Source organism: Castor canadensis, chromosome 14 (assembly GCF_047511655.1).
Source record: "Castor canadensis chromosome 14, mCasCan1.hap1v2, whole genome shotgun sequence".
NCBI classification, from domain to species: Eukaryota; Metazoa; Chordata; class Mammalia; order Rodentia; family Castoridae; genus Castor; species Castor canadensis.
Window position 1 is genome coordinate 67,488,205 of NC_133399.1, and position 25,407 is coordinate 67,513,611.

At 41.4% G+C, this 25,407-nt stretch overlaps 1 protein-coding gene across 6 annotated transcripts in view; it reads left to right on the top strand.

The window, feature by feature from the left end:
* Positions 1-894: 894 nt before the first annotated feature.
* LOC141416887 (low-density lipoprotein receptor-related protein 2-like) overlaps positions 895-25,407 on the top strand; it is a 43,014-nt gene continuing 18,501 nt past the window's right edge. For 4 of the 6 annotated variants that reach the window (XR_012441484.1, XM_074054704.1, XM_074054705.1 and 1 more), the window contains exons 1-16: positions 895-1,033; positions 3,759-3,872; positions 5,675-5,794; positions 6,173-6,412; positions 7,219-7,332; positions 8,641-8,760; positions 10,991-11,116; positions 11,656-11,859; positions 12,930-13,098; positions 13,396-13,564; positions 14,334-14,556; positions 15,311-15,436; positions 16,299-16,523; positions 21,479-21,790; positions 22,738-22,950; positions 24,827-25,030. Coding sequence is in view for 5 of the 6 variants with exons in the window: in XM_074054704.1 (XP_073910805.1) it covers positions 961-1,033; positions 3,759-3,872; positions 5,675-5,794; positions 6,173-6,412; positions 7,219-7,332; positions 8,641-8,760; positions 10,991-11,116; positions 11,656-11,859; positions 12,930-13,098; positions 13,396-13,564; positions 14,334-14,556; positions 15,311-15,436; positions 16,299-16,523; positions 21,479-21,790; positions 22,738-22,950; positions 24,827-25,030 (2,752 nt within the window). In the remaining variant the exon portion in view is untranslated. Of the gene's footprint in view, positions 1,034-3,758; positions 3,873-5,674; positions 5,795-6,172; positions 6,413-7,218; positions 7,333-8,640; positions 8,761-10,990; positions 11,117-11,655; positions 11,860-12,929; positions 13,099-13,395; positions 13,565-14,333; positions 14,557-15,310; positions 15,437-16,298; positions 16,524-21,478; positions 21,791-22,737; positions 22,951-24,826; positions 25,031-25,407 lie in introns of those variants that run through there. The other 2 variants (XM_074054706.1, XM_074054708.1) reach the window with 2 other exon arrangements.

The window sequence follows — 25,407 nt, forward strand, 5'->3', positions numbered from 1 at the left end:
ATAAATTCTAACTCCAACATAGTCTTTCCAAGAAACTGACATTCACCTTTCCTGGCATCCTGGAAAGAAGGAATGTCACAGGGTAGGAGCACAGGATGGCCCTTGGCCCTTGCCGGTGGGAATCTATTGCAAACTCTCATCTTTATCCAAGATGACCACTAAGCTCTTCCAGTCCTGTAAGCCTGTGACCCTGTGTGAGTAGGTGTGATGCTAGTTAAGATTGATCAAATTCCATCTACCAGTGTTCAGGTGGCTGAAGTCCCCAACTCCTGTCATATTGAAGGGGGTGGTTGTATTCAGGGTTTTGCAGGTATTGATCTTGGTTGCCTGCTGATGGCTCCAGCGCTGTCATCGCAGCCCCCAGGTCACGGGATACCCTAATTCTCCAAGGTACATTGCGAAGACAGGAGGCAGGGAGAGAGTCCTAGAAGAACACAGCATCGGAGACCTGCAGTCACAATGATGCCCTTACTTTTGAAAGTGAGGTCGGAGGTTCAGCTACAAAGAAAGTCACCACCTGAGTGTGAAAGACAGGATCGCAGGTCCTGCTCCAGACACGGACTCGGACTCTGCGTGTTAAGATTTTCCGGGGACTCCTGTGCTGGGCACCTGAATGTCCCTGACATCCCTTCCCTGCCCCTAAGTCTGGCAAGGGCTACGCCCTGAATAAGCTAAGACCACTGTCCCTTGGTGGGTTAGGGGCATGGAGTCCCGGCCATTCCTCACCACTGAAGAGCCACGGAGTGGCCCCACGTCCTTCTGGGCTGGTCTTCCCCTGGAGCTGGCGGCGACAACGCCCCGCTCCCCAAATCCCCCCACTCCCCTTTCCAATGAGCGGCGGCGTGGGAACTAGATCCCGCCCCGGGCGGCCCCCGCGCTCCTCTCTGCTCCTCCCTCCTGTGCTTTTCTTAGGGCGCCAGTCACCGAGAGCGGGGTCCCCGCGCTCTGTCACTCCCCGGCATGGGGCACCGGATGCTCCTTCTCCTTTGGCCGATGCTGGTCGCGCTGGGTTGCGCCGGGGGCTCTGGGGTCGGTGAGTGGGGCCCGCGGGCACAGGCGCCTTCGGAGGGGACTCTGCAGGGTGCGGGGTCCCGTGCTACCCGGTCAAGTGGAGGAGCCGGAGGTGGAGAACTTGGGAGACCCTCATCGGGTGCGCTCCCCAGTGTTGCAGCGGCTAGTGATGGAGGATGGAGGAGGACGAGGCTGAGACTCCTGAGGGACCGCACTAGATGAGTCGCGGGGTCCTTTATAAACCTGCGGGTGGGTGGGAAGGGAGGTGGGCTCAGGGACCAAGTCTTCGTTCTGCCCTCTTTGCGTCCTCAAGAAAATGGGAAAAGGGGCTCCCTCCAGCCCCTAGTGCCGGGTGTGCACTCCCTCCCAGGCTCTTCCTTTCCCTCTAACATCCAGGCTGTGGGATTCGCCTTCAAACCCTGGTCTCTATCCAGCCCGCGCCCAGGTTTTGTAAGCAGCAAGTGTGGCCTCTTGGAGGCCAGGACCGTGGGAAGAGATGCCTTGCTGCAAAACCGCCCAGCTGGGGAAGGGGATGGGGCCTGGGATGCAACCAAGCAGTGACTTCCCGAGGCACTTGTTGATGACACTCGGGTGTAGGCAGATCTCAAGGCGGGAGTGAGCTGAGTGTGTGGGAGGAGGGGCCCCGGGGTGCCATGAGCGCAGTTCCCAGACGGTGAAGTCTGTGGCGGGTGATTTAGCCAGTTGTTGGAGGTACTCAGCATTTGTGAAGTCACCTGTCCAGCGGAGTTGTCAGTCCCCCTGGGCGGGTGCTCAGTCTCATTGCTCCTCCTCCCCAGCCTGCCCCCTCCTCCACGAAGGGAAGGCAGGTTTGAAGCCTTTTAAACTTAAGCAGACTCTTGGTGCACCTACTGTTAACCAATTTGGAGGAATAGTCACTGAACAATGGAGTTGTTTCTCTTCCAGGAGGGATTTGAAGTTAGCCTGGTCCAGCGCCTCTGTGTGGCTGATCTGCCCTCATTTCTTCTGAAGCCGGATTTCAAGTTACTCTTTTTTTTTTTTTTTTTGTCTTTTTTGGTGCTGGGATCGAACCCAGGGTCTCACGCATGCTAGGCAAGCGCTGTACCACCGAGCTACATCCCAGCCCTCTTTTTTTTTTTTTAAACTAAGTGATTTCCAACACCTTCTACTATGAAGACATCTTTATATATGTTTTAGAACCGCACATAATAATCGTACTTGTATTGATGGACAATGAGAAAGCACCTGTAAATTTAATATGTAAATAGTTCGTAAATAGATGTCATGTGTAATCTCAGCAAGTATCTACCTATATTTGAAAAGTAATGTTTGACATCACTCTACAGATGTGTAGAATCCATTTGCCTCATTGGTCCTCAGAGGAGAATCACCAGGACAAAGTATTGTTCAATTTGTGACCCATCTAATGGTGTCAGTCTTTGAAGGTTGCAGTCAACCCTAATTCAGATTCTTCTGGAAGGATCTGCTGGAAGAGGGAGCAAGAGAGATATGCCTTAGGAGCATTTATTTACGAGTTTCCAAGCCACGCAGTTCTGTGCTCATTTAATTCCTGAATCTCTCTCTTAGGATCCTTTAATTACTGGCCTCATTGAATAAACAAGGAAATTAGGAGAGGAAGTAACTCTTCCATGGTCAAATTGCTAGTTGGAGCTACAACCAAAGCTCCAACCCAGGTGGCAAGTTTACTGAGCCTGTTCCCAGAGTAATAGTTACTGACATCAACTGGTCTCAATTTCACAAGTTTTTTTTTCAAGTTAAGTGAGATAACTTGGTTAGAAAGTGAGTTGATGGCAAAGTTAGCTATTCATGAATAAACAGTATTTCTGAGTTTTATTTTAGAGCTTTTTATAAACTAGACTTTTCAAATCAAACATGGAAAATTATACTGGTAGTGCTATCTTAGAGATATACAAGTAAGACTGGGACAAGTCCTTTCTAAGGGATGTAGCCCACACAGTAGCATTTCGTGGTCCACTTCCACTGCATAACTATGTATAAGTTGTCACTGGGAAGTATGACTTGCTGGGTCTCTTTTGCATTGGGCAGAGACTTCTAAGTAAACCTCTGTGGTTTATGTTTTCTAGGAATCAGTGATTGACTTTTCCTCTCTGAAAGTTAGGTCAGTACAGTAAATTATGTACAGTCAGGCTTTCTTTTGCTTCTCTGTGAGGACCCTCCACATAGGGTTTGTGTTTAACCATAAAATATTTCAAGTTAATAAATACAAGTTCATGACTTGAAGAAAACAGACATTATAAATCAAGCTTTTGCAAATAACTGAAAACTCAGAAATATTTCTATCTTGGCTATTAGAGACATTCTTATAAAGATGTTACATAGGACCAAAAACTGGAATCTTATTTTAAGATGTGATCATATAAATCTAAGAATAAATGAAAGTCAAATACTTTGAACTTGCAAGTATTCATATTCTGAGGGTTTGAAACCAAACCAGATCTGGAAGAATTACTGTGCCAGTGTCTCTTGGTAAGCAAGTATGAATCTGCCCCCTATTTTACCAGGATACAGGCAGGCACACAGCAAGGCTCCAGTGACAACTCCACAATACCAGGAAGAATTGGTTTTCAAGGAATGTCGCTGGTGAACCACATTGGTTTTGGGAGTGCTGCGTCCTCCTTAGTTGAAGGAAGTAACCTTTGTCAGTTTCTTATTATGAAAAAGGATCTCCCTTGACCCCAAGGAAGCCAGAAATTCTCATGATCTTACTTCTTGGTCACCCATTGCAGATGCAATAGAGTGTAATATGACCCAGCAAGTTGTCTGCGGTGAAAAATGTATTCCTGTGGCCTGGCTCTGCAATGGCGAGCAAGAGTGCCCAGATGGTACTGACGAGCAGTGTGGTAAGTGCTTCTCAAGGTTGTGTCATGCCTATGGCCCTGATTGCCAAGTGCAGATTGAGATTGAAAATCTGAAATGCTCTAAAATCCAAAGGTTTGAACACCAACATGATGCTACAAGTGGAAAATTCTACTCCTGACCTCATGTGATGGATGGATCACAGTCAAAATGCAGGTGCATTTTATGTGGTGTATAGGAAACATGAATGGATTTTGAGTTTACATTTGGGTCCCATCCCCAAGATATATTATTATGCATATACAACTATTACAAAAGTAAAAAAAAAAGTCTGAAATCTGAAACACTTTCTGGATAAGGTATACTCAACCTGTACGTGGTTGCCAGTGTTTATCCTTACCTCTTGAAACACAGCAAGTATACTGGGTTGTTGCAGGCTCTCAGGGGTAAGCCAGGGATGTATCTTCAAATGTCAGGGGCATCACTGTCAGGACATGTCTGCACCTTCCTTCAACTTAGGCTTAACCATCTGTAGCAGCTCCTTGCAGAGCCCTGTATACAGAATTTCTTTTATATACAGTCATCTAGTTAAACTTTCTATGCTTGGAGATTTTAAAGTTACTTTGCAAATTAAGCATAAAAAAAACTACAAAACCAACAGAAGACAAATCCATCATTTGGTAAACATCTTGCAGAAATGAAGCTCAAGTATTCTTGCTCACAGTGCTCAAATCCCCAGAAGGTCACCTGAGCATCAGTGTATATAGAGAGCTTCTTAACAGATGACTCATGTCCCTGTGTCAGGATGATGGGAGGGGGAAAAGGTGCTCATGAAAGGAGAGAACCCCCAAGGTACTTGGTGGGTGAGACCATAGTCCTTTTCTGTACCCCTCTTGCATGATCCTGGGTGGTCACTTCCTGTAGCTAACTCAATGAATGAGATATTTGATAGTAAAGCACCGTGGGGACCAGTGGTAGAGGGCATGCTGAGCATGTGTGAGGCCTTGGGTTCAATCCTTCAGCATCCCCCCCCCCAAAAAAAAATCCCACATGTAATGATGCAAGTTGGAATAAACTTTTCTACTCACAGAAATGTCTGTTATATGCGCCCCTATCATATATATTTACCCCAGATCTTGAGTTTGCTTGTTTTTGCCGGTAGACCTACTTAGGTAGAATTATTTGAAGACTGACTTAAAACAAGAACATCTGGGACTGTAGCTCAGAGGTAGAGTGCTCATCTAGCATGTGTGAGGCTCTAGGTTCAATCCCCCACTTGGCAAATACCTACCTACCTACCTACCTAAATGAATAAATAAAACAAAAACAATTTCCAGGTTGTCTTAGACCTTAATATTGTCTCAAATATCAAAGGAGTTCAAAGAAGAGAACCTATGTGATCCTGGCCAATACAGTGGTCCCTAAGGGGACTTAAATTTATTTAAATTCTTAACTTTAAATAAAATTCAATTCTTCTATCATTTCAAATTCAATAAAATTCTATTCTTCTATCAAGTACTCAATAGCCACATTTAGCTACCATTTTAGACAGACAGCTGTCAAACATTTCCATTTTCACAAAAAGTTTTACTTAGATGACATGGCTCTAAAAGAATAGTGAGGAGGGTAAGCTTTATTGGGCTGCTGGGCAATTGTCCCTCAGTAAGGGAGGGGAACTGTGTGATATTGTCAAAGGAAGCATGGAAAGGACAGTCAGATTCAGGGTTCATTCCAGTGGCAAGTTATGAAATGGTTATTCTTTTGTTAATTAAAAATTGTATAGCCACCAGTGACCTGACAAGCTCACCTTCCTTCCTACTGTTCTAACACTGCCACTGGCCTGCAGAGGAAACATGTCGAGGACACCTCCAAGCCTGGCAGTGTGATGATGGCAAATGTATTTCCATGGAATGGCTTTGTGATGGCGCCAGTGACTGCTTAGATGGCTCTGATGAGGTTAATTGTGGTACGTACAATTTATTTTTAATCTTCTGTTTATTAGCAGTATTAATTAGCATTAACAGTATTAAGTGAAACAAGGAAGTCATTGAATGGCCTTACGCCATATGTGCTAAGCCCATACGCTCTATTACCTGTGGTACCATAAGAAACTATTTCAGATTTTCCAAAATGACCCAAAATAAAAGTGATGATTAAGTTTATTGACTTTTAAAAAACTTCTGTGAGTTATATTTAGTGTACAAAGTTGTGAGCATGTCCAAATAGATAGCATCCATTTTAATCTTGCTTTTCTAAAGACTAAGTCTGTGAGCAAGCCGTATGTAGAAGGACATAGGCTCACAGTCCAGCGCTCCGCCTCACCCAGCCAACTCCTACCTTTCAGAGAGATCACCAGCATGTCCAGACCAAAAAGTCCAGTGTCCAGGAAAGCCTCGGTGTCTAGATGCTTGGGAACTCTGTGATGTCCACCAGGACTGTGAAGAAGGGTCTGACAAAGCACACTGTCCCCAGAGCCATTGCCTGCCTGGGCAGTGGCAGTGCCAGAACAAGGTGTGTGTCATGGACAGCTGGAAGTGTGATGGCATCGACCACTGTGGTGACTCCTCAGATGAGGAGGCCTGTGGTGAGTTCTGCTTCTCCACTTGCCTTTCAAGTGCAGGCTGGACTGTGCAGGCCACTTTATATAAGTTGCATTTTAACCCATTCAACAAAGACTGTCATCTTGTATCTAAAAACAGGATGCTTCCTAGCAATAGGCAACAGTTATCCATGGAAACGTGCAGCAGTACTTGAATAGAAACTTGCAGGGATGCTCTCAGCATTGCCCCTTATAGTTCTGGCCAATGCATATCACGCCTGTGCACCAGTCCATGGAGGAAGCCTCATAACAGAGGACCCATATCCTTTTGTAGTGAATATGGAAGGGGAAAATTCCTCTTGAAAGGAAAACCATCTCCCTCAACCAAGAACCTACAATTCTTTTAGACTCCACATGCATCATCTTATAGTGGTCCTTTTGCTATCTTGATGAACCAAAAACCATTTAATCTTTCCTGTTATTGAATTTGTAGTAGCTAATATTTTCAGATTCTAATACACTTTAGATAAAGTAGAGACCAGTTTCTTAAGAAATACTTAGGAATACTTTTTTGAAGTCGAGTGTTGACTGACTCTAATACTCTTTCAATAACAACTATTTAACACTAGAACTATCAGTTTTAATATTGTTTCAATCTAGTGCCCAGATCTCTTAACATCTTCATCAAGTCCTAGTTCCCTAAAAAATCTGTTTGGGAAGATAAAACTGACTTTTTAACCTAGAATCGCCTTAGGTTAGAGAAATATGGCCACTTTACCCACTGGAAGAGTTGTCTATTTCTACCTGTCCCTACAAGATTAATGAACAAGAATGTTTAACTCCCAACACAGCTTCATGTCCAGAAGGCACAGTTAGGTGTGATGAAGGGAACTGCATCCCAGAATCTTCGATGTGCAATGGAGAAGCAGACTGTGCAGATGGCACTGATGAACCCATTACATGTGGTAAGAAACCAACTGCTTAGCTTCTGGGGAGGTAAGAAAGTAGGATTAAACAGAGAGCCTTCGTTATCATAGGGGCTCACCTTTGAGAGAATGCTCAGACTAAGACACACACGTAGGCAATTATCTTTCTAGGACAAATCCCTTATATTTTATAATTTTAACCCTTGGCTTTGGTCTTTCGAGTGTGAGCCAGTATTATCTAAACTTTAAAACTTTGAGGGCTCTTCTCATTTTGTAGCTTTAGGAAAATTGTCTAGCTAACACTTCAAGTTATACTGCTTCTGAAATTCTGATATAAAGCCAGTGATGTGTCTTTAAATGTCAGTGCATCGTTGTCAGAACAAGGTCTACATCTTCAACTTAGATTTGACTATCTGTAGCAGCATTGATGAGACTAGACTTATCCTGAAGTTTCCCTATAGGGAACATTTGTAGAACTTGATGCACACAACTACTTTTGTATACAGTCAACTAGTCCAGTTTTGCATGCTTAGAGATTTTATATGACCCAAAATAATCATGCAAATTGAGTACAGAGACAGCTACAAAGCCAATTGATACTAAGGTAACCATTTGGCAAACATTTGACAGAGAAGCAAATTATTTGTTCAGACAAAGTATAGTATTCTCCAAGGATTCAGCTGAGAAAGGACTAGAAGAATATTTCCTGGCAAGGAGGGAGGCTTCTGAGAAGTAGCAATGACTTTTTAGCCCCTCTGGTTCTTACTGCAAGAGTCACTGTTGGTTTGGGTGGCGAAGTGCAAAGTGAGCATCTTATCCTAAGTCATTTTGTCACCTGACTCCTAATCCCCCAACTCTGGCCTTATATGTGTATAATGAAACTTCTTTAGCACTGTAGAAAGCTGTCAAAGAAACTTTGTATTAAAAGAGACACAAGTGAAAGTACTGAGAGTATTAGCAATAGAACAAAACAGGTTTCTAGACCTATGTAGATAACTTATTAAGATATGTATTTCAGTCCACCACTTCCTGAGGTAAAGCCTTAGTCACCTACATTCCAGAGAAAACAGGCCCCTTTGCCAGGCAACAATAAATACATCAGTACTTGAAATTGTCCAGACTGTTGCCTGGAAAGAAATGCCCTTGACTGCTCCTGGGATTCCTTATCCTCCCCTCTTTCATAGTCCTCCTCTTGAGCTCCATATCACAGGACAGAGGGCAGGGGCAAAGGTTATTTATAACCAGTCATCTGTCTCTCACCTAGTATAGAGTATGTGACACAACACAGTATAGAAGACAGAGCTCCACTGTATTCAACTGTTTTGACTGCTGCTCTTTCTCTGCCAGGTAGAAACTGCTCCCAGGTGAATGGGGGCTGCAAGGGGTCTTGCAGTGATACACACTGGGGTGTCCGGTGCTCCTGTGCATCAGGGTGGCAGCTGCAGCCTGACGGGCAGAGTTGTGGAGGTCAGAACTCACTTGATTCATCTTTTTCAAGCATTTACATTGTGATAACATAACATTAATTGTACCATTTTTAAGTTACCATTCATTGACCTTAAGTACATTCATAATGCATTGCAGCCATCACCACCATGCATTTCTAGAACTTGGCATTTCTTGCCAAACAGAAACTCTCTCTTCATGGAGCAATAACTTCCCACTCCACTTTCCCTTATCCCTTAGTAACCTCTACTGATTTTCTGTCTCTATGAATTTGTGAATTCTAGGTTCCTCATACAGTATTTGTCCTCTTGTATCAGGCTTATCTCATAGCATGCCTTTAGGATTGATTCATCCTTGTTGTAGCATGCGTCAGTATTTCTTTCCTGTTTAAAGCTGAATAAAATTCTATTGTGTATTTGTGTATGTGTGCCACATTTTACCTAGTTAACTGTTGATGGAACAATTGGCTTGTTTCTATCTTTTGGCTATTGGGAATAATACTGGTATGAATACTGGTATACAAATATGTTTGAATCTGTTTTCAGTTCTCTGGTTATATTCCAGAAGTAGAATTACTGGATCATGTGGTAATTCTGTTTAGTTTTTTTTTTTTTGCTTCATTGGGGTTTGAACCCGGGACTCAAGCCTTCAGCCCTCTGTTTAGTTTTTTGAGAAACCATCAAAGCGTTTTCCATGGTGCTTCCACCATTTAGTATTCCTATCAGTAAGGCACAGGTTCCAATATTTCTACATCTTTGCCAAGGCTTGCTATCATACTTTTTTTTGGTGAGAATTTCAGGTCAATTATTGCCTACTGAGAAAATATTAAATTTAGCATTCTTCTGCCATGGAATTTAAAGTGTTTCTGTCATGGAATAAATATACTTGTCACTTCGTGGCCATCACTAAGGTCCATGGCATAGGTGTCAGGATAGATTCTGAAATTAGAGTTTACTGTATGATCTATCTATTTCTGATCGTTGACGTTCTCTAAGTTACTTGATCTTTCAGGTCTCATTTCTCCCTTTTCATAAAATGGGATTGCAGTGCCAGAATGACCAATATGAATTTCTTCTATTCAGTAATAATATGAAGAGGCTATGGTTGTTATACTATAGCATTTGTCTAAAAAAGTACAGGATGGCATTTTAGGTTAAAACATGATTAGAAGGCTATGGTTGTTATACTATAGCATTTGTCTAAAAAAGTACAGGATGGCATTTTAGGTTAAAACATGATCGATCATGTTGATGCTCAGGTCTCAAGGGTAGAGCAGCCATCCTGAGCCAGATTGATAATCCCTATTCAGCAATACCCTCTCTTCCTGGCTCTACCTGTAGAAGGCTATAAGACTAAAGACTGATTTATTAGGTAGCAGTGAACTTATATCCTACAATGGTTTTTAAATTAAGACTTCATCAAGAGTTATAAGACTATTTTAGAATTTATTAATTTTAATAACTCTCAATAATTAAATTTAATTAATTTGCTCATTAAGTCAAACCAATAACTTTATTTATTAACTGTATACGTCTTGGTTAGAATCTGGCTGTGGCCTTTAAAAAGGTCTGGGTCTACATCCCTAGACCCAGGATCCTAAAAGCCCCTTCTTGGGTTTCTTACCCATTGCAGGACTTGGCTAATCACTCAGTTGATGGTAGCCATACATTGATTGTTCTTTTAGGATGGGAGAGCATTGTTCCACTTTGGAATCTTGTGATTCTGGAGGGACAATGTTTTCTAAGCAAATTCCTTAAGGGACTATTTTTCTTCCTGGTAAAAGTAAATCTTTCCTAGTTTTGTGACTTACAATCTAGAGTCCTTGCCATCAGAGTTTGAGAAACAATGGTACCTTATCTAAATTCTGCCAGTTCTGTCTGTGAGCCTTACACTTTTTCCATCATCTTAGACCAAATATTCCTTGACACCAGTAATGAACACTAGGCCCTAACATTTGTTATTCTGAAACAAACTCTGAATGGCTCAACAAGAGGTACAGCTCAGGAATGTTGGTAACATAGATCAGTATTCTGTACCAGCCAAACATCTGGGGGTCAGCTGAAACTCTGAAATTGGAGTTTCTGCTAAATTGTATTCACATGAATGGGAATTCTTTGGTGGCAGAAACTGATTATTCCAGCCTCTGGCACAATGATACCCACATAATACCTATCCAGGGGCATATACAAAGTATAACATACATAAGAGATTGTTCCCGGATTGTTTCTGACTTCTATTTCTCCATTATCAGATATAGATGAGTGCTCTATGGCATATAGTCCTTGTGGCCAACTGTGTCATAATACACCAGGCTCTTATTCTTGTGACTGTATTCAAGGTCACCAGCTCTACAATGGCACTGACTGTCGAGTTACAGGTACGTTCTAATATTTAAAACAAAGCTTAGCTTCTACTTTATTCTTAGCAGTAATTGTAGAGAAAAGTGACTTAGATACATGTACAGTCTTGTGCTAGAGATAACTCTATTCTTTCCATAAAGAAGCTGCCATTAAAACATTCATTACCCAAACTTACAGTTGCATTAAGTATCTTTTACATGATATAGTTACTCTGTAGGCTGTAGACCTAGGTCCTCAGAGACCCAACCAATATAGTCTTAACTTGGCCTGGAACACTCACGTTTGGCTATCATGTACCAGGCCTGGAGGACTCCTGTATAGATGGGAGAGAAGCTGAATCTGAAATCAAGTTACGACAGCCAACTTCCAAAGATTAATTTCATCATGTTGGAGTTAAGGGATGGAGAAAAAAATAAGGTGGTCCATTGATCCCCTGTGAATTATCCCTAGACTTTAGGGATAAGTAGCTTTGGATATGTGGGATGAGATAATAGCTTTAGTTAAAGGGAAAGATGTGAAAGAAATCTTCAAATTTGTTACTTTCCTTCCATTGCAGATGATGATGTTAAAATTCTGATTGCAGCAGATCAAGAACTTGGTATTCTGGATCGAAGAACAGGCATCTATAAGACTCTGATACCTGTAAAATTAAGGCCTAGATCTGTCACATATGACCTTGAAAGAAGCATGTACTTCTGGGTGGATGAAGTCTTAAATGTGTTTGTCCTTGGGAAGCCAAACTTTGTTCCCCTCTATCCAGGTTATTATTTATTTATTTATTTTGGCACTAAGAGCCTTAGCTCCTTAAAGCTACTTGTGTTGGTCAGTTTTGTGTTATGGTACAAGTTACCTGAGATATTAAACTTAAAAAGGGAAAGGTTTATTTTTGTTTCCCACTTTTGGAGGTAAGTTGGCCCCATTGCTTTTGGACCTGTGGTGAGGCACTACATCATGGTGGGGTGTGTATTAAAGGAAGCTACTATCTTCTTGGCAGACAGGAAGCAAACGGAAATAGGACAAGACTTGTGTCCCACAATTCCCTTCAAGGGAACAACTCCAATGGCTTAAAACATCCCACTAACCTCTGCCTCATAACGGTTTCTATTACCTTCCAATAGTGTTACAGACTGGGGACCAAGTGGGACTTTGAGGGAGGGCATCCAGATCCAATACAGAGCACTGAGTAAGCATAGTGTAAAAAGCATACATATCCATCTGGACCAGCCCCTGTGACTCACCTCTTATGAAACATGAGTATATAAAATCCCAATTTGGGATAAAACTGTGGCATAGGAGTATCTTAGACCATTACTTGTGACATGAAGTTATTAAGCAGGACAGAAAGTCTTGGGGTATAGCCTCAGGCCATGATTAGTCTCAGTCCTATCACTAGGTATGTAACCTTAGGCAAGTTCTTAAGCCCTTTGACCCGCCTTCTGTAAGATGAAGACACTAACTAGTAGTACTGGGTAAGTGTGGGGAGGTTAAACTGGACACTGCAAGTGAAGAAAGGCTTTGTGGGGTACAAGGACCATAGAAATGCAATTAAGAGGTAGAGCTCATCACAATCCCCTGGACTTCTGTAATGACTATCGCCTAAACTGAGACTGCATCTTCTCAGATTCCTTGGTTATAATTCTGCTCAGGTCCTCTCCTCTTTCCCTGTAGCCCCTGCATGTTAGAAGCACCTTGGCACATGTCTGGCCCTGATTCATTGGGTCCTATATACCTGCTTAGAGCTTGTAGAAGAGTCTTGTCTAGGCCTCTATTTTGAAGGTAAGGTGGGTATAGAGGAATGCAGGAGCTTAACATTCTCTCTTGTGTCCCCAGAACTTACACCAGTGAACAGTATCTCTTTGGACTGGTTCACGGGACAGTTGTATTGGGCCAGCAGCCATGCAAGGGTCATCTGTGCTGGTTTAAGTGATGGCAGAGGCTATGTCAAAATCTTGGAAAAAGACCTTGTGCCAGAGCAGCTAGTAGTGTTTCCTGCAAAGAAGTAAGTAATGTTTCTTTTGGAGTATATCCAAAATCACTTGTCATTTTAGATAGTTAATAAGAGAACATGTCACTCTTTATCGACATAGGTTTCATTTTCTTCCCCAAATCCTTAGTTTTTGAATCCTAAATTGAATTTTATGGAGCCAAACTTTTCCAAGCCTAGTGAGTGAGTGTAGGTTGTGAATGATATGAGGCCCATACAAGGGAGCTAAGGGAGCTTGGCTATTGAGAATCATGTGCACATGCATGGAAGTGGCAGGGGCTCCCCACCACCTTGTGCTTCTGCTGTTTGCAGGTACTTGTATTGGGTAAATCGAGGTGAGAAAGAGGTGAGGACTATTGAAACCGCAGGAATGGATGGCTCCGACAGGAAGGTGCTCGCAGTCGTAACCACAGAGGAACCTTTAGGACTGACGCTTGACTATGTGACTGGCAGGCTCTACTGGATCAGTGACTATAAAGAGGTACCACAGTTAGGTCTAAGAGGAAAAGGTAGGCTCTTTTTGTAGGAGTTTGTTATCACTCTATAGGTAAGTACAAAACTCTCTTAAGTCTTCCGTCAACTCTGAAGTACCGGTAATAACACAGCATTTTTGGGCAGAGATATTTGATGAGTTTTTCTTATACACTACATCAAACAGGATTGGAATTAGTAGCAGAGGTCATGCTCTGTGTTGTACCTAAGATACCAAATCTTTTAAGATTGCTGACTACTTCCTTAAAAGCATATAGTTACTTAAGTACTTCAGAGTCTTGTACTCATCTTTCTAAGTCTTAATATTGTAGTACACAATATCCCATCTCTGGAAATGACAAACTCAAAGACCAGCATGACATCATGGCTTAAAGTATAAGCTTGTGAGTCATGTGTTCAGGTCTGCCATTTCCCACCTGTGATTTTGGCTGGTTGTTGTGCCTCTTTCAGTCCCCATTGTTCTCTCTGAAAAGAGATAAAACCCTTACCTCATATGGCAGTTGGAGAACAGAGTGAAAGGATTTGGTACAATGTCTGGATGTGGACCAGAAGGTAACCACTTGTCCAGCACATCTGTACAAGGAGAAATCCAGTCTGCTGACTTTGGCATTAGTGTCCAGGAATCTTAAAATGAATTCATCTCTATCAAGTTGATATCAGGTAGAGATATTTAACCAGTGTCTAAGAAACTGAGGCAAGGCTAACATTATCAGCACCTGCTAATGCTACCATGTTCTCACAAGACTCCTATCCTTCAGTCCATAGAGACAGTGAAAGTGGATGGCAGTGGAAGGTACACCTTTCCTGAGATCTTGGAAAATGAAGACCCAGTAGGACTAGCAGTATTTGAGAACACTTTCTTCTGGGCAAATAAAACACAGCTGTTTCATACCTCCCCCAACAGCCCAAAGGAGAGAGAGGTGTTGCTGGAGGCCCGCATATCTGCATTTTCAGTCCTCCACAAGTCCCAGCAGCCTCAGAGTAAGTAAAGGGCTTGCTTTTGAAATGCTGATGAATCAGAATGCATACTTCACTAAAATTGCCTAAGGTGTTACCTCCTTCTGTGATGGGAACTTGCTATTTTGAGGCAGAGAAATGTTCTGGGTGTCCTTCCAGACTTTTACAGAACTTCTAAGTAAGATGAACTGAATAAATACATCCTAGGGGAATCCCAAGTTATGTGCCTTGTGCCAGTCTAGAGCATCAGTCAGATTTTTAAGGTTTGAAATAAAAGAAAATGTTGGGTAATATACTGTTTACAGGGAGGTTAGGATAACTTATTCCCTATTAATTGAGAAAAGGAAAATTGAACAAAGCCCAGTACCCTGCTCCTAGAAGGAAGCCAAAGGTTTACTCAGTAGGTGTTAAAAGCTATTGTTAACCTGAAATCGTATGTCATATTCAACTCAGATAATGCTTCTTAGTGGGTCTGAGAAACTAACCAAAGCAGAATGCTTAGCCCCTCTAATGGGGTCTTCCACTGAGCCAGTCGGACATCATTTTCTTCAAGGGTGAAGACGCTGTTGGTTGAAGTTTTTTTGGCCTTAGACTTGTCTCAGTCTAATTAGGCAATTAGGTAATTGTCACTATCTGAAAGACAATCAGGAGACTATTGGCGTTCAAAGGTCAACATCTAACTAGAATTATAGTTGGGCTACTCTTAAGGCAAAAATAGCTTACTTCTTCTTTGGATAAATGAATCTGGAACTGTCTAACCTCTTTCTATTCAAAATAGGTAGATCCCCAGTATGTGCTCCTGGTTCTTGCAGCCACTTATGCCTCCTGTCCCCCGTCCACCCCAAAGGCTATAAGTGTGTTTGTCCAGAGGGACTGTTTCTTTTATCTTCAGGTACATGCAGTGGTAAGTACATCAGGTTAAATAGACTCAGCTTCAGGAGGCATGTTCCATGGTGGCCTGGAAATAATGGAACTTCCATTTCTGAATCAATCACTTTTGTATCAACAATCTACTGGTGACCAGTTTTGTTGTCAAAACATTTGACCACTTTTTTCTTTTTATTGTGCTAAAATATACAAAACATAGAACTGACTATTTTGATAATTTTTAAGTGAATAGTGGCATAAAGTCCATTCGTATTTTCATGAATCACCACCATTCAGCTGCAGAACTCCTTCAACTGCTCACACTGAAGCTTGACCCGTTAAGAGTTAATTCCTTTGTCAACTACCATTCTATTTTCTGCTGTATGAATTTACCTATTCTAGGTACTGCATTTGATGAAATCATGGGATATTTGTCCCTGGGTCTGATGTATTTCACTTAGTATGTCTTTGAGGCTCATCTGTGTTGAGCATGTGTCAGAATTTCATTCCTTAGAGCTGAATGGTATTTTATAGTATATGTATACCATACTATGTATACTTATTCATATGTAGTTGGGTAATTGAATTTGATTAATTTTAAAGCAAGAACAAATAGCTTATATTATAAAGTTTTACATGAAGAACTTGCAAATAAGTTGGTAAAAGAAATAAATCCTCTATGTTCTTCAATATTGTTTTACTTTAATATTGTATGTAAGTTCTTTATGCTGCTATTTCATATTCAAAAGACTGAAGACATAATGGACTGAACATCTTTTTCTATGGGTAACTTCCATTTCTATGGGTAACTCAGTTTGCCAAAGGGCCACTGCTCAAGAAGGGACCACGGGCTCATTTGGCAAATAATCAAATAGCAAATCTCTCCTTTTCCTTTATAGAGTTAAAACTTGTGTTTTCTTCTGGCAAGCAACTGTACTTGTTGAAAGTTGGCTCTATGGGAACTGCTATAGAGAGAACTCTAGTTCAAGAGCATCCTGGGAATATCTATTTATTGGATGTTGACTGGAAAAGGAACCTCATCTACTGGACAAATGCCCGGGGACATTTGGTCTATTCAACTGGGTATTCAGGAGAAAAGCAAGAAATTTGGACAGAGCGTACAAGTAAGTTGAGATGCCATTTTGTTTTCCTCCTCATTTTTTCATTTTCTGACTCTGAAATACTTAGGAACAAAAAGTCTTATCCATCCTGATTTCAATAGACTTTCATGACAAAGAGTGGTCTTAACCTAAGTGTTAAATGTTTCTCATGTACCTTTGCTCTTAGGAGGTATATGCAGGCTGTCAGAAGGATGCCAGGATTCAGAAAATTCCAGCAGTGTAGTAATAGGTTTTAAAATTTCTACTTTTCTGGTCTTAAGTTAGGGGAGGATAGAAATGGACCTTTCATCTTCAATTTTGCATTGCAGATTTTTCTTATGCTAATTTAAAAGTAATTTGCAATGCAGATTTCTGAGAGAACCAGCAAAATATTTTCTTAATATGGTAATATATACTTTCTCTCCCTTCCCACACTCCTAAATGCCACACCCCACCCTTAAGAATTCTGTACTCATCATCCTAAATGCAAACATCTACCTTATAAAGGATAACTGAGACTTCTCTGGGGTGAGTAATTAGATTTCTGAATATCTGTATCCTGGTCTCTGCCAAGTACATACAGGTCCCTGAGACATCCTTCAGGGCATTAGTCCTGCAGGTGAGTACAGTGACTGGCACATGGAAACTTCTGATACCTGGCTTGGAAAATGTTCAGAGGAAGCTGAAATAGGCAGTTATCTTCCCATACATCTGATGGCTGTCTGGGGAATCCTTGATCATGAATATCTTCCCACTTAATTAAAATGTTGCATTCTCCCAGCTGACTGATTTTGCTAATTGGTTTTTGTTACAATTATGATATTAAGGATATGTAAGAGACTGATGATTTCATCTGAGCTGACTCTAGTGTTGAGTATTGAGTCTCTGTGACAGTGATATTCAACTTTTTATTACTACAATAAGTACCAGAGATGATCAACTTATAAAGGGAAAAAGTGAAAGAAAGAAACAGGCAGAGAGCAGAAAGGAAGGAAGGAAGGAAGCAAGCAAAGGTTATTTTGGCTCACAGTTTTAGAGGTTCAGTTCAGATGAACTTATTGTGTTTAAGCCTCTAGTGGAGGTGCTGAATGAAAATGGTGAGGAAACACCTGACAGAGTAAAACTGCTCACCTAATGGCCAAGGAGGAAAAGACAGGAAAAGGAAGGAGCTGGGTCCACAATCTCCTTCAAAGGAATGCCTCCAATGACCTAAAGACCTCCCACTAGACCCCACTTATAAAAGGTTCCACCACCTCCCAATAACATCACAGGCTGGGGACCAAACCTTTAAAACAAGGGCCTTTGAGAGACATTCAGGATTGAAATATAGCAATGACTAAAAACTTGAGAAAGACAAGCAGCCTTATCCCCGCTTTCTAGACTGTTCAGAGATTGCATGAACTTACAACCTAGGAGCATGTACCTCTCAGCTTACTTTTACATCAAAGTGCTCTGATATCTATGCTTTATCTTAGGTATATTAATCATGTCCTCATATTGAAAACTGACACTGAAAGATATGGGTGAAATTTCTAGCAAAAAATGGTAGAGCTTCAAAATTCTGTCTTAGAAATTGAGTACATGTTTTTAAGAACCAGTGAGACATCATTCGAAGGACATGCTGAGACCCTGGCAACTGGGCTTCCAACCTTGAATCTGCTGAGGGCCAAGATTAAATCTACAGCTACAGATGGGAGCATGAGTTCTCTGCAGATGGCAGAGTTTGATAGAGAAGAGATTGAGTGAACTGAGGATGGCCAATCTATCCTTATTCATTTGCAGCCTTTAGTCACTTCACCTTGACTGGACAGGAGTGACTCCATATATATGGGAAGAAATCTGAAATATAGTTTTATGGAAGTTCCTCCCCATGAAAATGTGAGGAATAGAAAAGGAATGTTCCTATGCTAAAGCCCAGTAAGTAGGAAGAATTTACAGTACATTAAGCCCCATGTGTCCTAGCTTCCCCATAATGCTTCTTGACTTGAATTAGCCCCACCTCCATGCTTGCCCATTTGTCTCTTTCCCTGGTTGTTAAATTTGAGTTCTACTATAATATCCAGTAATGTGCTAGAAAATGCTTAACAACTGGCTTTCTGGGTATTGTAGTTTATGAAATGTTCTTCCCCCCAGAAGGCTAGTGAGTTGAAGGCTTGGTCCCCAGACAGTGAATTACTGAGTGGGCACTAACTTCATCAATAAGTTAATCCATCAATGAGTTCATAGATGAATGGGCTACTGGGAGGTAGATCCTGATTGGAAGAAGTTGGTCACTGGGAGCATGTATGTAAAGGGTATATCTTGACCCTGGCCCTCATCTCCACCATCAGGCGAGCCACTCCTCTCCCCCACATGTGCTCCACCATGATTTTCTACCTCACCACACGTGGACCCAGAAGCAACGGAGCCAAGTGACCATGGACGGAAGCCTCTAAAACCATAAGCCAAAATAAATCCTTCCTTCCTTAAGTTTTTTCTCAGGTATTTTGTCACAGGGATGAAAAACTAACACATTGGGTGGGGGGAGTATGCATATATATTTATACGCACATGTACATATGTTTATCATAAAGGTTACCGCCAAAAATGATGTGTAATGTAATTACTATAAATAACAAAATACATGGCCTTATTTATTGTAAATTTCTTCATAGTTCTTTCCACAAAGTTTCACAGAATGCTTTGTTATACTGAGTTCTTGAATAGGAAGCCAATGTATGCTTGCAGTTCAACCAAGATTTAAAAAATAAACACTTCCTTACTAGCTGATCAGGTAAAAAAAGTCATTGAGCACATGTAATTTTGACTTTAATGTAGTTTGATACTTTTGTTTCCATAGTCAAGTGAGACAAAGGCAAGGTGATGAAGACTTATTGGAATTAGTTCATCCATGACAAGAATGGTTTCTTCACTGAATTGATAATAAATTTTCATAGTATAGAAATGTTACCCTGGTTTTTTACTAGTACTTGCAGTACATTGGCTGTAGCCATGACACATGTAATATTAATCTGTATGAATCTTTATTGCTTTCCTAAATTGAGACTACGGGTTGGCAAACTTTTTGTATAAAAGGCCACGTAGTAAATCTTTCAGGTTTGGTGGACACTGAGCCATTGTATCACAAAATCAACCATAGACAAAGTGTGACTAACTGGCTACATTCCACTAAAATTTACTATAAGAGTAGGCACTGGTCAGATTTGGCTTGAGGGCAATTGCTTGCCAGTCCCTGATCTAGAAAAATATATTTATAAAAACCCACCATGCTCTGTTTTGTAGTGTTCACTGTTTTCATCATGTAAATACTCCCATGGTGACAGATTTCAAGCTCCAAAGTGACACAAGTAAATAGGAGTTGGGAAGGGATGTATGGTAGCCAACCTTTATATGGTATCTCCACCACACAGATATAGCTGACATAAATAAACTGAAGTATAGACACAGGTTGAGTGGCCCTAGTCCAAAAATCTGAAATCTGAAATGCCACAGAATCTAAAAAAAATATTTTTTGGTGGTACTGGGGTTTGAACTCAGGGCCTCATGCTTGCTAGACAGGCACTCTACTACTTGAGCCACTTTGCCTCCCTTTTTTTATGTTGGGTATAAACATAAAACAAACATAGTTTGTGAGATAGGGTCTCACAAACTATTTGCCCAGGCTGGCCTCAAGCCGAGTTCCTCCTGATCTCTGCTTCCCAAGTAGCTAGGATGACAGGTGTGAGCCACCTGTGCCTGGCTCATCTAAGTTTTTGAAACCTCACATGATGTGCTAGGTAGAAAAGTCCACACCTGACCTCACATGTGGCTTCAGAGTGCAGAGTATCAACAATATCGTATAGACGATACATGTAGCAATCTGTGTAGAGTATAATGAAGCATAAATGAATTTTATATGTGTGTCATCCTCCAAATAACTCATTATATGCATGCAAATATTTCAAAAGCAAAAAAAAAAATTTCAAAACTTGAAACACATCTGATCCCAAGCAAACTGGAATAGTAAAATTTAGGAAAATGAGTTAGGAATTGAACATTTAGTTCTTTTAATAAATCAATATCATTTATTTAATTGTTTCTATTCAACAATCAGCTTACAGACTTCCTGAATTTATCAGTTGACTGCTGTGAGCTTGTGCAACTCAGTTTCAGTACACTGTAAATAACACTCTATTCTAAGCTTGCTTTTTTTTTTACATGTTCTAGCTCTAATCGTCATAACAACCCTATAAGGAAGCACTATCCCCATTATACATATTATACATTCAAAGAAACAGAGGCACAGAAATTAACCAACACCTCATGATGGAACAGCAACCTGGCTTGCTAGAGTAGCCAAATTCCTAGCTTAGCCCCAGCTCTCGACTAGCTGTAGTGGACGTGGTAGAAGCAGGAAGAGTACTTTGAATGTTAATGCCTGGCCCAATTATTCACATCTAAAAATGAACACTCCAGACACTCCGTGACTTTTGCATACTTGATCCCTGTCATACATGCGTGTTCTACTTGTAGATTTCCCCACTGTCTGTGCCCTCTACCCATGACCTTCCGTACCCTTGTAATGGTGTAACTTAGCCCAGTCTATGCTTTCCTCCGGCAATCTCAGTTCCAGTCACTTGGCATGGAATTGACTAACTTCCATATTAAGCTGTGAGAAGAAAGAATGTGAACTAAAGTTACAGACCTGCATTCAAATGTTGGCTTTGCCATTGGACATCTAACCTACAAAATGTTCTGAATGTACAAAATGTATCCTTGTCAGGTGGAGGTCAGGATCAAAGGAGCTCATATGACAAGGTGCTGGAACCAGACTAGGCATGATGAAACTTATCACGTGAATGAGAAGTGTGACCTTGCTAGGGACCAACTTTTACACTTTGTCCACAGCCCTTGTCTTTCTTCTCTCCTTGATTCAGTTTGAGCCGGTGCATGAATGTTCTCGAACGCCCTTTCTAATGGAACTACTGTCCCTCCTACAGTCTGCTCAGCTAATGTGGATATATCAACGGGGACCCTGTACTGGCTGCCCTGTGACAGAGGTGCTATTCAGAAGACCAGAACTCCTGGTGCGGACACTCACACTCTCTACAGCGCCAGCACCATTATCTTACAGCTTCTTCTAGACTGGCCAAGGAGGGCGCTGTACTGGGTGGAGAGTGGGAAACCCTTGCAACGGATGACGCTGGACGGCAAAAGCAGACAGGAAGTCTGGAGAGGCACCTGGACGGCTGACACCCGGATGGCCTTAGACCTTGGCTCAGCTAGCATCCTGTGGGCCACCAAAGGGTCAGGTAAGTGCGATATGATCAGTACAGCTGGTGGAAGTGGGAGGGGATGAGCCAGCTCTGGACAGTCTTATTTTTAGTATAATGCTTGTAGTCTTTTAAATTTATTTTTCAGTTTTTAACCTTTATTTTTGACTGCTACAGAAATTTTTTTTATTTTTAATTGGTACACAAAAATTATACATATTTGTGGGGTACAATGTGACAGTTTGACACATGTATGGAATGTATAATGATCAAATCAATATAATTAGTATGTCTATCACCTCAAACAGTTACCTTCTTTTTGTGGTGAGAACTTTCAAAATCTCCTCTTCTTCTAGCTATCCCGGTGATTCTAAGTACTAGCTAGACATGGACTTTAATTTTGACAGTTAAATCTTAGACAAATCGTTTACCTCAAACTCACCTCTTATTTAAAAGCCTAGTTTGGGGATTCATAAGATAAGAAGGCCTCAATAACAATATAGTTACTAGATTTTTAAATATACTTAGTAGGTTTTTGTGAGGTTTAGAATTTTTTCTACTTCTATAAGTACAAATAATGGAACCAAACTTCCGTTGCAAAAGAGGTACCAGGGATGCGGTTGTAACGTGATCATTGGTGCAGACTATACCTGTGTGACCGAGTGTGCTCGTTTTCTTCCCCAGAAGCGTCTTTGAGGACTACACGCTGCCAGCAGGTTTTTTAAATATGCATGTATGACAGTAAAGTCACATCTGATGTCCCCTCATGATAGACCTAAGCCCCTCACTTTCCTAGTGTTTAAGTCACTTCATTGGGCTATCTTTACACATAAAACTAAAACCTACAAAACTTGAAGTATTTGTTTCTTTTTAGTTTTGTCTTCGAACCTCAATAGATGACACCCATGCACACAACCCTCCACCCCCAATGCCAGGTCACAGGTTGCTTGCTCAACATCAGCTTCTAAACCTTGACTCTTCTTCAGGATTGCAAAGTCTGAGCCTCCTAAAAAATAGAACATACTTTTTGAACAAGTCCTGGAGTGATGGGATTCTAGCAGCTCATGAGCCCTACCTGGTGACTGTGGACAAGGCAGCCCTTGTGCTGTGGAACAGGAAGACATTGGAGCCCTTCTCTGTGCTGAAGGAGCCACACATAAGGAAAATGGTCATCTTGACAGAGAACCAGGAGGTGCCAGGCAAGTCTTCCTTTGTCGGGTTATTTATTGACATTTGCTTTACCTGGCCCTTCTCAGTGTTTTTTCCTAGGAGAAAATCCTGGGTATCTATTGTTAGCATTGGCATCATCCCAAGCCCCAATTCAGCAGGCCTTATCGCTAACTTGTCCATATCCTGGAAATATAAGAACCTAAAACAGTTCTCAAAGTTGCAGGTTCATGGCATGACTCAGTTTGCACCCCATAACCCCTTTTGAACATCATCTTGCATGTTAGCATATTCTTAGTCTGGGCATTTAATTTTCTCTAAACTAGTTTCCCAGATTGATTTACCAAGGAAGAACCTGCTTTTTTTTACTGGACATATAGCAAGTAACATCTCGCAGGGGACTCTGTGGCATTCCTATAAGGTTTTGGATAAAGGTTGAATGTCCCTTATCCAAAATATTTGGGACCAGTAGTGCTTCAGAGTTTGGGTTTCTGTTTGGGATTTTGGAGTATTTGCACTACATAATAAAAGATCTTAGGAATGAGATCCAAGTGTGTGTGAAATCCATTTCTGTTTCATATGTACTTTATACTCATAGCCTGAATATAATGCATATAGTGATTTTAGTGCTCCTACAATTTGACTGAGATCTGTCACATGAGGTCAGTTGTAGAATTTTCTGTTGTGGCATCATGTCGGAACTCAGAAAGTTTTGGATTTTGGAGTGTTTTGGATTTCATATTTTTGGATTAGGAATGCTCACCCTGTTTGCAGGAGAAGCAGCATTCTCTCTTTTGTTGAAGTTGTGTTCAGATAAATCTGCTTACAGCTGGCTTACCTATCTTCTTTGCATATAAGCCTTTGACACAGAGCCAAAAATATCTGATCCTGGATCATGAGACTGAAAAACAGGAATTCATATCACAGGTTTCAGGTCATTTGTGGACAGAACCATTCCTTCTATACTTCAGAACCCATATTTTCTCCCATTTCCTTCTTCTGTCTAAACTGCTTTACTGTTTGACTCACTGGTAGCTTTAACCTACTCTTAAGAAGTGTTAGGCATAGAGATATCTTTCTTAGGTGATGAAATGTGCCAACGATGTGAACTTTTCTGTAACAAACCCAATTTTGATTCTTCTAACAAATCTGTTCTGTTGCTACAGTTGCTACTGAAGAGTACTAATTGATAACTTCAGTAGTGTAATTTATGCACCTCAATAAATGAGTGCTTGTTTTATGCTGGTCCTTCTCCTAAACCTCAGGCTTCTAGAGTAGGGAACCAGCGGATAGCCATGCATGACCTAGTGATGAGGATGCATCCGGAGAAGTGTGTTGCTAGGAGACTTCGTCATTGTGTGAACATCATGGAGTGTACCCAAATGCACACTTACTGCACATAGTTGTATTGCTGTGTTTTTGTGTGCCTGGTAGTGCAGAAGGGTTGTTTACACCAGCATCACTACAAACACATAATTCATTGTGCTCCATGTTAGGACAGGATTATCATGGCAATGATATCACCAGGCAATAGGAATTTTTCAGCGTCATTATAATCTTATGGGACCGCTGTCATATGTGCGATTTGTTGTAGAGCTAAACATCTTCATGTGACACCCCTGAACTTTATTTTTCATGTCTCCACTGGAATACAGCATCAGATAGTGAACATAACTAAGGTTAAAGTTTGTAGAATGGAAAGGACAAACAATTTGCCCAATTTCAAAGCCAAAGATGGAATGATGCACACTTCATCTAAGGAGTGACCTTTGGTCAGTTTCACTTTTTCTTCTTATGAAGTAGAAAATGTCCATACTTAGCCTTGACTTTCTGGAGGAGGGGCAGTAGGAGCACACCCCCATTGCTGGACCCTCCTAGCTGGTTTGCTGAAGCAATGGTTTGCTCTAGATGCTGAGAGTGAAGGAGCTGCTCCTGCCACCCATCCTCCTCCTCTTCCTCCTCCTCCTCTGCCTCCTGTGCTTTGTGCCCGATCCTCTGTCCTCTGTTGGGATGGGAAGAAATGCATTTCTCGGGAGTTCCTTTGCGATGGTGAGCGTGACTGTGAGGACGGCTCAGATGAAGTTAACTGCTCCCAGGTCTGCCACAGACCAGGTCTGTCACCCTCTTCTGTCTTCAGTCTTTTGTGCCAGAACAGTGACTCCACTTTGGGTGGATGATGTGAATTGCCAGGGTGTTTACTTAATTATGTAATCATAGCAACTTTCCCGAGACAAGTCAGCACAGATGAAAGTCATGGTCTGCCAGAATACGGAGTCTGTGAGTGCCCATTTACACATTTAAGTCACATGCTTGCCTCTTCGCTTCCTCAAATTTGCTAAATGTTCCAGTATTTGCCTCCATCTGAGCTGAGCGATAGAGTGTTCTAAATGGCCCCCTTGGTATGGTTTAACAAATTGTCAAAGCAACCAAACAAATGAGGCCTTATTTAAAAGATTTAGTTCAGATTTCTAACTGAATTGACCCAGGGA